The sequence below is a fragment of the Xyrauchen texanus genome, chromosome 43 (assembly GCF_025860055.1).
Source record: "Xyrauchen texanus isolate HMW12.3.18 chromosome 43, RBS_HiC_50CHRs, whole genome shotgun sequence".
In the NCBI taxonomy this organism is placed as follows: Eukaryota; Metazoa; Chordata; class Actinopteri; order Cypriniformes; family Catostomidae; genus Xyrauchen; species Xyrauchen texanus.
Window position 1 is genome coordinate 4,795,198 of NC_068318.1, and position 15,368 is coordinate 4,810,565.

The 15,368-nt window shown below is 39.7% G+C and overlaps 1 protein-coding gene across 1 annotated transcript; it reads right to left on the reverse strand.

Moving 5' to 3' along the window:
* Positions 1-3,440: 3,440 nt before the first annotated feature.
* Positions 3,441-14,978, reverse strand: phax (phosphorylated adaptor for RNA export). The gene is made up of 5 exons (XM_052116240.1): positions 14,866-14,978; positions 11,891-12,459; positions 5,334-5,454; positions 5,056-5,139; positions 3,441-4,103 (listed from the first exon to the last, which is right to left on the reverse strand). Exons 1-5 carry the CDS (start codon positions 14,953-14,955, stop codon positions 3,852-3,854), a joined length of 1,116 nt encoding a protein of 371 aa, XP_051972200.1. The 5' UTR covers positions 14,956-14,978; the 3' UTR covers positions 3,441-3,851.
* Between the last annotated feature and the right edge of the window lie 390 nt (positions 14,979-15,368).

A 15,368-nucleotide genomic window follows, 5' to 3' on the forward strand; every position in this document is an offset into this window, starting at 1 on the left:
CCACCGATGTGTCGCTGAGTGATGACTACTAACTGCAGTCCGTGCCAGCCAGAAATCACTTCAGACTACAAAGATGGACTTCACAGAGGATGAATTGATGCCAACTCTAACCGTAAAACATAGGACACTTCACTGGCACATGCCTAAACCTTGGACTTAGGTTGGACTTTACAAGAAATGAACTGCCACAAGCTTCCAGCCGGAATGTGATGCTTCTCTCTGATCTCTGCCTGCATAATCTTTGACTCAATCTTTGAACATGTTATCTGATAATTACAGAGCCATAGTGCGTTTATTTTATTGGTACTTTTTCCTTTTTTAATGTTATTACACATTTTACACCACTGGGCCCCATCTTCATAAAAGCAGAATAAGAGGCACAAACAAAAAGTTATGAATATACCTACTGTTCCCAGGAGGAAAATGAGGAACAATACATTGACCACGGGACATCGCACTCTCGCGTACACACACTGAAGACACTCTATTCAGGCCTAAAAGGCAATTGGCGCTGGCTAGCCCTGCACACCTTGCCTGGATATACTGTAAATACTGTTGCCTGTGTCATACCTGTTGTTCAAATAGGCTCTACAAGACAACACATTTAAGCGCTCAGATCCCAGCCGAAAGGACAGAATGAGCCACAGAGGTTGCTGTGATGTCAAAACGATAATTGCACACACAAGTGTGTGACGAAGCCCACATGGCTGAAGCACAAATATCCTCCACTGAAACCCCTTAAAACAGTGCCCACAGAGTTCAAGTAGCCATGCCATGAGTTCAGTGCACACACACTCCCTCAGTCTAATCTACAACCCTGCTGCTGTATGCCAAGGAAATAGCTTCCACAATCCAATGAGCAAGACATTGATTAGACAATGTTCTACCACAAGGCGGTTTGGCAAAGCAAATAAACAGCTGATTGCACAAATGAAATGGCTCAGTCTTGGACATGTAAGTGCATGAAGCACACACAGGACACAAAGCATATAATCGCCGCTGCACTCTTGTTGGATAAAATGTTACTAATCTACACTAATCCCTTTTGGAATTGAACACATGACAATGCACGTTTTGCCAAACTGATCCCAGATCTGAGAAACCACCTCGGGGTGAATACGCCATTCCCTGATGTGGGGTCCTCCCCTGGAGAGGAGATATGCCCCGTCGTTCAGGTGACCCGTAACAGGCAAATGTCTTTCGTACCACATCAAAAGAGAGACATAATTGATGTTATTGACTTAGGGACCGCATCCGCCCTTGTCTTTTTATCTATGACGCAACCGTTGTGTTGTCCATTCATATCAGAACAAGATGGCCTCTCAGTATAGAGATAAAATGCTTTAGGGCTTGAAAATAAGCCAGTAACTCCCGATAGTTTATGTGTAATAGCTTGTGTGGCTGACCACAACCCTCACACTGAAACTCCATAGAACAGGGCTCCCAACCCAGTAATAATGCGTCTGACATCACTGTTAGGCAAGAGAGAATCCTGCCCAGGGGAACCCCTTGCGTGAGCAGGAGGGAATCCCTTCATGTTATCAGAGCACTTAGGCATGACAGAGTCACTTCCACCAAATATCGTCTATAAGGAATAATATCCTCCCAAGTTTTACAACAGTCAACAACAAAACTCCCCAAAAGTTTGAGGGTCTGCGTGCAAACGTAGCCCGTCTACACTGTATGCAACACCCACTGTGATACTGTGTATGTGCCACTTGGGGAGAATGGCAGAGAGTTTCCTGATGAGCCATCTGAGGGGGCAAACAACCCCTTGTAGACAAACAGGGAGTGTAGTGTTTTGAAGTCTTTCCTCTTTTTATTTGAAAATGACATGCCTCTCTCAACAAACTGACTGTAGCAGAACACGTTTTATTTAACATTTCAATAAATGGGGGGTGGGAGTGTTTGGAACAAGTGCTTTTGAGACACATGAAGAATGAAAACACGTTTGGCAGGCAATGTCACAAGTGGCAGGGCTGCCTTCTTTTTCAGCACCCTGAGTGAGAGGACCTGAATGAAAACTGTCCTGAATTAAAGGCCTTTCACGTGAAGCATCCGTGCTAGGATTTCACCTTCCTTGTTTCACCTTCACAGAGGAAGATCTATTCGGAACTGGTGGCTAACGTCTCCACGCAGACTGCCATTGCTTCATTGGCTGAGGAGGCTTTTGGACAGCATTGTTAATTGTGTTTCAGAATGGGGAGGGTTAATTTCATGTAAAAGAGATGGGAAAACTGTGTATAAATAGGCCCATCTCCACTAGAGGTGCTAGACAAATGGCTGAATTATTGTGTTTGGAGCACTGCTTGGGTGCTTCTCATTTCCAAAATTTTGTCCTCGAGCCTGTGACCTGGAAACTGGTCAAAGTCCGCCATCATGAAGGACGTATCAATTCGCTAAATGCACCACGAGGAGGTGAGGATCGAGGAAGCTTACCAAGGATGCTTGAGTGAGGAAGCACAGCAGCTTCCTACGCGGAAGACTTTTTGGAAAAACCTGATGCACGCAAGGACGTGCTGGCCTAGCCACAATTACTATGCTAACCAATGCGAGTGTGAGGTGTTCTCACAGCGTGCAGTGTTTAGAGGTTTCTTCAGTGTGTATGCGAGGGCGCAATGTCCCACAGTTAGTGTTGTACTGATTGACTGAACAATGTGTATGTGAGCTCATTTACCAATGTTTTACAGTGCAAATGTTACTGCTGCTTGTAGCAATTTAAGGATCTGAAGAATTGGTTTGCAAAGACATGTGCATGTATGTGTTGGTTATCTGAGTTATATTGTGGGTAGGTTTTGCTTCCAGACAGTAGATACAACGGTGTTATATTGCATTCAACATTTTTATATTGATATTTGCCTTACTCTGTGTGGTTATGTTTAGTTGTAATAAGCATCCTGTTGTTCCGGTTTCATCGTTGCGTGTACCTCTCAGTTAGTATCAGTTATTCTCAAGGTCAGCTGATAGTTTCTGTAATACACTGAAGTCTCAGATTCATGTGCTGTAATGCGAGTGTTTTAAGATGTTAAGGGTACTCCTCTAACTACACTACAAATGACTGCTAGATTTCTTTGATAATAAAGATGCTTCGCAACATCAGTCGGTGTGGAAAGTTGAATGTTTTTCTAGGACAGTATTCACTGTGTTCTCATGCGAGTACTGATCACTACAAATCCCTCCAGAGCCAAAGTGCAGTAACTACACCAACACTGAACCCGACAAACTCCTGCAGTTCTGCTGAAGTGTATATGACCAGTGTTGGGTAAGTTAATCAAAAACATATTTCAATACAAAATGACATCTCTAAATTTTAATCAGATTACTTTACTGTTTACTTTGCTGAAAACATGATCATGTAACTAATTCCTTATTAAAACAGTAATATTGTCAAAATGAGTGGAGGTTTTTACTCTTAAAATCTACACAATGTGAAAATAAATGTACACGTAAGACCAGGTGAATAAGTGCATCCTCATGATGGCTAAAATGCAAGTTTATTCTTTGATAGTCTGAGAACATAAATCATTTTTCATGCTACAATCAGATATCTCAAAGAATAAATTCATCAACAGCTTGCTAAATATTCACACAATAAGATCAATTACAACTGATGAACCAGCCAAAACTCACTGTAGTAAATTGGTACATGCTTCCTTGGAACCTTTACTCTTGCTCATCTTTTAAAGAGTTAAAGTGTACTTAAAAAACTGGGGGAACTTATGTGTTGTACATGAAGTCTAGGACAAAATCAAACATCACCAATCAGGACTAATTCATAACAAATGAGAACTCTTCCGTCCGACCACTGCTGAACTGTTTTAGGGCATTCACTGGAGACCCACTAATGTGGTTCAAAACACCTCCAGATCCTGCGAGTTGTACACTACAGCGTTATCGTCCGGAGGGCCATCAGCCGTCTCCTCCAGCGACACCAGTGCCTCTTCAGTGTCACTAGCGAACGTTTCTCGTGACACGTCATCATCTTCCTGTAGATTCAGTGTGCTGATCACCTGCTTCATCTTCTTTGCTACGATATGGTTGCGTCGCTTCTTCGCCGCCTTTTTGTTGCTGTATTCTTTCTGGTTCTCCTCATAAAAGATCTCCTGTTACAAGACAACATGCAAACAAACATGTGTGAAATATGTCTGTCATGAAAAGGACAACATCCTGTAATGTTTAAGAAAATTAAGTGTAACTAGACAACTGAATTTGGTCACATTTTGATGTAAATAAAAACTAGAATACATTTTATCAGAATAAAAACAACAAACATTTCCTAAAATGTCCAAATACTTTGATATTTACTATTTATATATGCGTGTGTGTATATATATATATTTTATATAAGTGCACAAGTCCCTCCTGCAACAAAGCACACCCTCAACATGATGTTGCCACCCCCATGCTTCACGGTTGGGATGGTAGTTTCGTTTTTCTTCAGGCGTTTGGAAATTGCTCCCAAGAATGAACCAGACTTGTGGAGGTCCACAATTTTTGAGGTCTTGGCTGATTTCTTTTGATTTTCCCATGATGTCAAGCAAAGAGGCACTGAGTTTGAAGGTAGGCCTAAAAATACATCCACTGGTACACCTCCAATTCAAAACACCCCTATCAGAAGCTAACTGGATAATTGTCTAATGGCTTGACATAATTTTCTGGAATTTTAAGCAGCTTAAAAGGCACAGTTAACTTAATTATGATAGTCAATTAAAAATGAAACAATCTGTCTGTAAAGAATTATTGGAAAAATGATGTGTCATGCACAAAGTAGATGTCCTAAACGACTTGCTAAAACTATACCGCCCTACTAAAAAGCATCATTAAGCAGTAATATTGCATGTGTCAAACGCACATGTATGCTCTCATGGTCAAAAGACCATACTCTGAAAGGCTGACCGCTTGATCGTGCTCGAGACAGAACGGCAGGCAGAACCACCAAGTATCAAGGAGCCTTCGGTCAGAATAAAATGTAAAATGAACCAGACTGTATGCTGTCTACTTTTGTGAAAGACAAACCACAAATGTCAGAATGTCAAATGTGTGCAGCCTACGCACCTTCACCTGTCTGTTAGAGATACTGGGTGTATTCTTCAGTAAGTTCAGATAAACTCCTCCAGGTGTGCGTCTCCTGCTGCCGTCCTGCAGACCAAACAAACAATGTGCCGCTGGGGGAATTTATTTTGTGATAATGACTGCCTGACTGAACATTGTCACTTATTCTGCATTAAAAACCATTAATAAAACCCAAACAGATCAGGTCATTTAATACATGACCATATCATTGAACTACAGTTGTTTGTTTGTATGCTGTAGATGTGTCAGTGTGTTCATACCACAGTATAGAGTCCTCCGTTCTGTTCAACAGTCGTCGTCTCTGACAGCAGTTCAATGGCTTTCTTCACTCCGATCACTCGCACCACACGCTCGATCAGATCCTTCTTTGGCTCCATTAGTCTTCAACAGAGAGAAGACACATTGCATTGGGACAACACTGTCATACCACGTAGCACATTTTAACCTGGAATTCTAATCCACTCCGCATCAGCTGTTGCATCTCTGACAGTGATGGCATTTAATAATTAAGCAATAAGCTCTTCTCTAGAGTTCGTTTTTTCAAGTCAAGTAATGGTCTGATTAGGACTGTAACCTTTGTCCCCAGAAAGGAGGGAATGAGACGCTGCATCAGTAGACGCCACTATGGGAACACCCCACTGGAGTGACGATCTCTGAAGCCCTTTAAATCACACCAAATCTTTGGCAGATGCCACTTGACTCTGTGCCCCCCATGTATTCGTCATGGCGAGCATTTAAAGCAGGAGCACAGCACCATTTCATCTGGACTGCCTCCAAGGGAGGACAGCGCATCTCTCAGTCCCTTAACAGAGAGAAATCAGTAGTGCAGCAAGCATATGCAACATCGCATTCGCTCCGTTCACAGAGTTTGTACAGATGATTCAAAGTGAATTCAAGGACATTTCAAGACTATTTTTAATTGTTAACAAGGACTATGCATGAGATGTAATTAAAACAAATTCTTAATTTGTTAATTTAAATACAAATATTTTATTAATTATTTTTTATAAAAATGGCACCTTAAGTACAACATCTCTCAATGTGCTTCTTTAACTACACACTCACAATAACAATTCTTGGTTCATTCATGATGAAATGTATATGTAATTGTAGTGTGCATATTTGAAAAGTGAATAACTGGGTCAGCCTCTGAACTTTGACCTTAAACACCTTCGGTTCGTTTCATTCTTTGCGCTTTGTCTAGATTGTTGAATCTTCATGACAACTGCGCTAAAAACATTCTGAACAACTTCAGGCAGCATTGAGAGGACTGCTGCAGTGAATCATATTATTCCAGATTGTTCTGCACCAAGTGAAGTTACAGCAAATAAAGAGTAAGGCAATTCTTTCGGTTCCCTTTTGCTGAAGGTTTGAAACACCGCATTTAAAAACAAAAAAAACAAAATTTATAGTTTGAAGTTTATGATAACATTGACATCATTTGAAATCTGGGACAATCCCCTCCCCCAAAAAAAAGAAAAAAAAAAGTAAATATTCAAGTTTCAACATTTTCCAAAAATGACCCATTGTGACTTTTGACATATTTTGATGGAGCACGTCACAAATTAAGAATTAATTAGGGTTGCCCCCGATCAAAGATTTTCCTAGTCAACTAGGAGTTAATTTAAGCCATTAGTCGACTAGTCGCACGTTTATGATATTCATTTAATTACATATATATATATTTTTTTGGGGGGCATCAGAAAATGGTTTGAATTCCAGGGCTGAGACAGAATATAAGTAACTCTGCTAACACTGTTCTGTATTACAGAGAAATACTAAACCGTAATAATGAGCCTTTAAAATATAGATTTTATAAGCACACGCACGAAGTGAACCGCAGTGACACCGGCAAAAGTGTTAATGATACTGAATGTGTCGGAAAAACCAGTAAGGAGAATTTGATCGCCAATAGCTGATGCCTTTGACGATGTCAAGATGATATTCGGCTTGTTTTCCCATTAATGTATTAAATTATTAATATTAGGCCATTATTAGTATCAAATTAATATTACAAATAATTTGCAACAGACACGTGCTAGAAGAAACACACTTTATTATATTATTAAGTACAGATGACAGACAAGCCGTCTATGCGCATGTTTATATGCAGCATGCAATCTCCTGGAACACGCGCATGTAATAGGATCTTACTCTTTCTTTGTTTCGGTCTTCTGATTTTATTTTGTTTTTTGCAATAACAGTATAGTCTATGAGTACTGCAAATGACCTCAGACATCTCAGCTCAGGAGGTTCTTAAGAGTTCAGTTCACTTTATTTCCACAGAGCAGTTTATTGTGATCGCAGCTCTGCAGCCTGTAAAATAATTTATTATTCTTTTACCACTTAATTATTTTAATTGATTTTTCATTTCGTTTGGGAGTTCAATTTGAATTTAGAAATGTATTTGATAAGTTTTTATATATATTATATATAAAATCACTGATGCAGCATCTCATTCCCTCCTTTCTGAGGACCAAGGTTACAGTCATCGACTAATGCTTGGTTGACTATTAGGGGGGAGCCCTAGTATTGATATATACTGGTTAGGGCGGTCACAATTAAGAAATTTGGCTGACGATTGTCAAACAAATAATTGCAATTACGAAGATGGTCTCTTTTAGGGCTTTCACGATTAACGGTGCGCTTCATACACCTGAAGTTATTTTTACATATTTAACTATAACCCTAACCCATATTTAAATATAAATAAAATAATAAAATAGGGAAATATGATTACTTTTTAAGGCTTTAAAACTTATGACAAAGAAATTTAATATAAAAATATTTCTAAATACTTAATGTCTGTCTTTTTGATCATCATTAGTTTTGGTCAATTTTACATTTACACTTTTTTGATCTCATATATTTTATATTATATCTTTAAAAAATATATATATTTATATTATATAATACTATATTATGCAACGGTTATATTTCTATCCTAATTCCACAAGTTTTTTAATGCTCTTTGATTAAACCATCGAGCCCTTATTTGTCATGTAGTAAAACCTTTAAGATTTAGTTTCATCATTTCATCACTCCACTAAAGAGTAAGCTTGCATCTCATCCTCTGTATCACTGTGTGTATGAACCTGGAATATTTGCCATTACACAATCTTTTGAAATTAAACAGGAGTGCTTTGCATTCACAATCACAGTTAATATTGGTTCCTTTACATTTTCGTGGGAGCTTGGCGTGAGTCTCTGCTGATGGTGCACTTATTAGAGCGCTTGAGAATCGGTTCTCGTGCTCTTCCAGACAGGAGCTGAACTGGGATGAGTCTCGTTTGGAAGGCTGCGTGCTAGGTAGGATGCGTCCTTGAAGGCTGCAGTATACCGAGTGTTCTCCTTTAAACAAACGTTGTTTAAAAAGACGGCCTACGTAGGACAAACGGAAACTAAACGTAACATGGTTGCCATGACAGCACGCCACTCTTTAACAATGAGTGAAAAGGGAACAAAGACGGGAATGAGGTACATTTTGTTATAATGACGTAGAGAAAATAAAATGGATTTTACAGTTGTACTTTTAGTCCAATACTTTATTTTAATTATAAATTAATATAATTATCCATATTATATACTAGTATGCACATCTACTGTGGTACTTCAACTTGGGAATTAACATTCCTTATGTTTGAACATCATATTTGTGGGCAAATTGGCATAATTTTTTTTTACATTTCTGTTGAAGCAAAGAATTGTGGTTTGTGAGTGCCCAGACGATACACCTCATCAGTGGCACGCCTGGTCACATTCTTGTGTGACACTCTTTTTCAGTTAGCGCAGCATTCAAAAATGTTATGAGTATGTTTAGAGTTCTTCAACAACAAAAAATCTAAACCACCAACACCAGAGACATCAACAGAAACCGAACCAGACTCTTCTGTAGTTCTGAATGTTACCAGCAACGAGAGTGATGGTACCATTTCAAACGCTCAGTTTAGTGTGGGTGCAACTGTCGAGTCTGTCGTTAAAAGAGACCCTTGCCTTGGACTTGAAGCTTTGGAATATATTGAAGGCGGCCCGTATCAGCCAGTAATTGATTTTCCAGTCAGTGCATGTGGGATCAAAACCAGAAAATTCAGGCAAGTGTGGTACAATGAGTATAAATGGCTTGAATACAGTGAACGTGATAACAGAGCTTTCTGCTTTTGCTGTCAAGCATTTGGCAATGGGCCAAACAGTGACCTGGTATTTCGAGTTACTGGTTTTAAAACATGAAAGAAAGAAAATGAAAGATTTCGGGAACATTCAAAGTGTGAAGCTCATCTAGAGGCCGTTGCTAAATGGAAGGGTAGGCTGCAGTCCTGTAAAACAGGGAGTGTTGCATCCCAGCTTGATAGTCAAAAGAAAAAAACAGTGGTGGACAACAGAGCATATTTAGAAACTGTAATAGAGTATTTTATTTTGCACTTGTCAGCGTATACCTTTGAGGAGACACTAAGAGGGAATGGATTCCACAAATTAAGGAAATTTGCAGGAATTGATGAGACTGCATAGTACAGACAACTAACTGATTAAACTGATTATGTTAACTGAGAAATACTACACCTACCTACACAGCTCGTGTTAGAATGAAATAATCTAAATCATGGCTTCACAAGTAATAGATTCAATCGTAAATGAAGTAAAAAAAAAAAAACTGAAGTGCTTTCCATCATTGCAAATGAAACAATGCATCTGTCAAGACACGAGCAAGTTGCTCTCTTAGTGCGCTACATAAACCAGTCATTTGAAATACATGAGCGGTTTATTGTCTTCTACAGGATACCACAGACAGATGGAGCTTCACTTGCCACACTGATCAAGAGTACATTATCAACCTTGGGACTTGATATTTCAGCTCTAAGAGGACAATGTTATGATAGACGCCAACATGAGCGGACCCAACAAAGGTGTGGCCACACGGATACTTAGCAAAACTCTTCTAGCTTCACTGTTATGCTCATATTAAATCTGTGCATAGTGGACATGGTTTCCTGCATTCCAGTTGTCCGAAATGCTTTCAGAATTCTCCAGACTCTACGAAATATCATTGAAGTAAGCTCAAAGAGACATGCGGTGTTTGAAAAATGTACGTCACAAAAAAACTTATTCTGCAGGGCCAGCTACTCTGAAATCACTCAGCGACACTCGTTGAACTGTCAAGTTGAGGCTATCAGAGCTGTATTGGAAAATTGATGAAATTGTTCAAGCTCTGAACGAAATTGCACATGGGGGTTCAAAAGCTGGAACTGAAGCTTATGCACTTCTCACAAATGTGCAAGACTTCAACTTTCTGTACTGCATGATTTTTATGCAAACAAATCACCTGTCCAAATTTCTTCAATCAAAAGACTTTACATATCAAACAGCAATGGCGATGGCTAAATCTATAGAGTCTGTACTAAAGGAAAAGAGAAGTGATGATTTTGCATCCCAAACATTTAATCATGTCAATGAACTGTACCAAAGAAAACGGTAATTCTGGCCGTTGTGATCCACGTAAATGGGTTATTCCCACAAAACTGGGAGGAGGGGTAAAGTCCTCTTTTGAAAAGCCTGAGGACTGCTACAGGACAGTACAGCACTCTGGATACCCTTTTTGAGGAGGTAGAAGACCGCTTTTCTGAGAATTACCTGTTCATTTTCAAGTTCCTTGCAGAGCACATCAGATGAAAGTGTTGGTGCTTTTTCCACCACGTACAGTATTGCTCAAGAAGATCTGAACTCTGAAATCAATTTGTTTTCCCAGATGTTCAAAGATGGCATTGCTGACAAGAGTAATGCACCCGGCTGGAAAAAAAGACTGCAATTCTTTCGTGAAATGGCACTGTGTGACACCCTTCCAAATCTGTCCAAACTGTACGTGCTTTCCTTAACTATCCCAGTGACTACAGCATCGGCTGAGAGAAGCTTTTCTTCTTTGCGGCAACTGAAAACATACCCGAGGATGACAACGACAGATGCTCCTGTTTCTAACCTCGCAATACTACAGATTGAAAAAGGACATGCTGTTAACATACTGGATGTTGTAACAAGGTTTGAAAGTAGAAAGGACTGATGCCTACAATTCTTTTGACAAGGTAAGGTTTTTAAAGCATGTACATTTGTTATTGTCATTTACTTTTGTTATTTTTTAGCTAATGGTTAGCGGTCACAAAAATAGGATAAGGTCATATGTTTAAGCATTTCGTATTGGGAGCTGCAAGTTGGCATGGATATGTTTATGAAATGGTGCAGTTGTCACAGTGTTAATTTTCAGAAAAATTTCTATGTGGTTAACAAATACCGGATAGATTTGGGGTAATTAAAACTACTTTGTCTACTGACCCTGAACATTGCATACCACAACGAACTTTAAATTGAATTACTGGAATCGTTACTGGAACCGGATTCGTTAAATTGCTTACGATTCCCATCCCTAATTGTAAGTGTCTCACAGTAACACAGATTTTTGCTTTTTTTTTAAAGAAAAAGGAGAGAGGAGTCGAAATTGATTTTTGTGCTAATAAACATTATGACACAAATGCTTTCGATTGAGCTCAACTTGTACTGAACCCCGAATATTTCTTTAACTTAAGAAAATGGAACAATGCAATTTAATGTTTCAAAAATATGCTTAATTGTCTTTATGGAAAATCTTTGATTTTGGGGTGAAACATGAGCTGCACATTTTCCATATGATATCAGATATTAACCATCTTAAGAGGATAGATGTGTTTTGAAACATGGTAGCTGGTCATGAGCTAGTCAACAATCTACCATGATTTCACTACTGCTGATTTGCTGCAGTAAACATGAGTGGTTGTACGAGAGCATTTCTCCTGACCTGTATGCTATTTCATCGATCACTCTGACTTCAGGCTCGTCTTCTGTCAGCTCATATCGTCCCTTAAAGTCCATCTCTGCTCGCGGGCCGAGTCTCTCTTTAGCCGGACGCTTCCTCTTCAGACTGCTGTCATTCTGCATGTCTTTCTTCTGCATGTAGCCGTCCAGCTGCACATCCAGCGCGCTCTTAATAACCTCCTCCTGCTCCTCACGCTCTTTCTCCATCATCTTGCGCGCGAGGATGTAATTATACGTCTCGCTCTGACGGCTGCTCATGCTGACGCTCCCCTCCATACCCATGATGCCAAGTTCGGCGGCGACCACCTCCTGACTCTGCTCCTGCACCACGCTGCCCCAGATGTTGTTGACCTTTCGAGTGCTGGCACCGCTCACAGGCACTGTCCGGACCGGAGCGGGGATATTGGAGCACTTCTGACGTTTGTGTCTCCAGGACACAGCTGCTTCATCGGAGTCAGAGCCACTGTCGCTGGAGTCACTGTTGGTTCGGTTGCGGTACGATGCGACTGATGCAATGCTCACTGGATCCGCTCTCCTCTGGAAGGACGATACCTGCAATTTGCAAAAACTGCAGTAAATACCAACTCAGACACTCACAAAAATTAAGAAATGCAATTGTTGTTAATGGTGCTTGTCAGTTTTTGCATACCTATAGCCTCTAAAATGTGTAAATACATGCGGTCTGTGTGGGTCCTAATGCCCCAGTATAGTGATGGGGACACTATACTGTAAAAAGCACCGTCCTTCGAATGAGACATTAAACTGAGGTCCTGCCTCTGTGGTTATTAAAAAGGGCACTTTTTGTAAATAGTAATGGTTTAACCCTGGTTTGCTGGCCAAATTCTCCCCATTGGCCCTAATCTATCATGGCCTCCTAATACTCTCCATCCCTGAATTTGCTACATCACCGGTGGTAGCCGTGTGTGGCCAACAGTTGAGACACTTCCTGAGAGAATTTTTCGTTTCACTAATCGCTAACGAGTGGACCGCCTGCACCTCGTTTGTGCACAGCTATTTCTTTGTTCACAATTCAAAAGTCATGTGAACAAATTATACTGTTATCACCGTTGCTAACTTTAAAACTAGCGGGTTGACGTCACGTGTCGGAAATTCAGTGGCGCTGGTAGTGACGATTCTCCCTGACCAATCAGTGATCTGCAGGATTTTGACATTTAGTATCGGCTTGGCTGGAACCTCGTCTGAGGTGGTACTAAAAAAAATACCAGGTACTATCCACAGTGGAAAAACCCAAAAAGCGAGCAGAGTGAGTTGTACCGTGCAGTGGAATAGCCCCATATGTAAAGCGCTTTGAGTGCCTAGAAAAGCACTATATAAATGTAAGGAATTATAACTTTTTTTTTTTAATTATTAAAAAAGTTATATTAAATTGAGATTTTTTTTTTTTCTTTAAAAAAAAAAAATTTCATTGTGTTAAATTGGGCCGGTACGGTCCAGAACGATTCCAAAAAAATGTAAATGCTGGTTTGTCAATCCATCCCAGTTACTGTATTCTCTGATGTGGATTTTGTTTGATCCCATTTACACATTCCATCTCTATTTAGTGAAATATTTTAAGTTCATTATGCTTCGCTCTGATCAGTTGTAGACACTGGTAGAGGCAGCATATATGAGAGCGGCACCAGACTGCGCTTCACGGTTCTCCGATTCATAGAAATCGCGTAATATGGAATCAACTGTTCAACCGTTTCGTAGATCCACTGATATGCAGTAGTGATTTGCTTACCGGTAGTTTTGTTAAAAAGCTGAATATCGCAAGGGGTTTTGAATCAGGAATCAATCACATCGTAAGCGACATCAAATCAAAATATCATATGCCTACAACTTGAGAACAAAAGACCACTCGAAAGGTAAAAGGTTTCACTGTTATTTGTATATTGATGTGTTTTGTTTTTTTTTCCCCCCCAAGCAAATATACAGTGGGATTCATTATAGTGAAAATGCTTCTTCACAAAGCAGTGAAGTCTTATAATTTAATGCAAATGTTTTCATTTCCAGTTATGTTATCAGTATAACAATGAGTAAAGGGTAGTTGTGTAGGTGTTTGTTTCCCCCGTTAAGTAAATGTGCATTTACTTTTAAAATGTAACATTAGATATAAATTTAGGCAGTTTTATAAGATGACTCCAATTGGGCAAGAAGGTAACTTATCCCAGCTGTCAAATGATTTTTATAAAATTTCTTCTTTGTCAACTACTAAACCAAATTTTCCATGTAATTAATTTTCACAATTAAGTTGAATATTTACCGTTTTTATCATTAATACATTTTTTGCAATGTTTATCATCGTTTACATGCATAAACAAATCATTAAAACAGAATCCCAGTCAAATAGCTTTATCTGAAAAACTTCTATGAATTATATATACACAATTATATACAAACTGGGACATAACCCCATTTTAGAGTTCCCCCACCTCTGAAATCCCAATTTAACCCTGACACTAATAACCTCAGGCCACAATTAACCCAGGGTTATAAAGCTCAGCTCCACTTCAGTGTCAAAGGTACATCAGTGTGCATTACCCAGAATTATGAACCGTTTAATACATGAGACAAGATGAGTCAGGATTAACTGAACCAAATATTGAAGATTAAACACGAGTCTTGTGTGCTAAATATACAGTACTGTAGCATCATACACAGTGACACGTGCAGTTAAATCACCATTCAGAGTGTGTGACAGACAGACAGACAGACAGACAGACAGACAGACAGACAGACAGACAGACAGAGAGAGAGAGAGAGAGAGACACACACAGACAGACACAGACACACACACACACAGACACACAGACACAGACAGACAGACACAGACACACACACACACACACACACACACACACACACACACACACACACACACACACACACACACACACACACACACACTTCTACCGAGCATATGTTTGACCAAATACAGACTAGAGAGTGTTTCACCTGGACTCGCTCCGCTGCAGACTCTCTCATCATGTCACACTCGATCTCTCCTTCTTCCAGATCCTCCATTCTCACTCCATCACCCGCCATTTCTCCAGCCGGAAGTACGCGCGCTTTTTACAACGGCGTCATCGGCGTGCACTCTCATTGGACACATTTTTACTGTGGGGACCTGATAATGGGCGCGGTTTAACGGTCCAGACGTCCTCTCTTATTGGTCAAGAATTGCATGTTTTCTTTAACAATTCTTCTTTTCTCTGTATTTACTGTATTATTTCGGTTACATAACCGTTAAAGTTCGTCAGTATTCATTCTTCAAGCGTAAACTGTTACCCAGACAGTTGAAGCCACACATAGGCGGTACTGTCACGTGATACACAAACATTTTCTCAGCGCTGCTCAGGATGGACCAATCACAGTAATTTGTGAATCATGTATTTTACGCCAACAATTAAAAGAGGCTGACTAAATTTATATTAGTACATCAAGTAGCAATTCCCTTA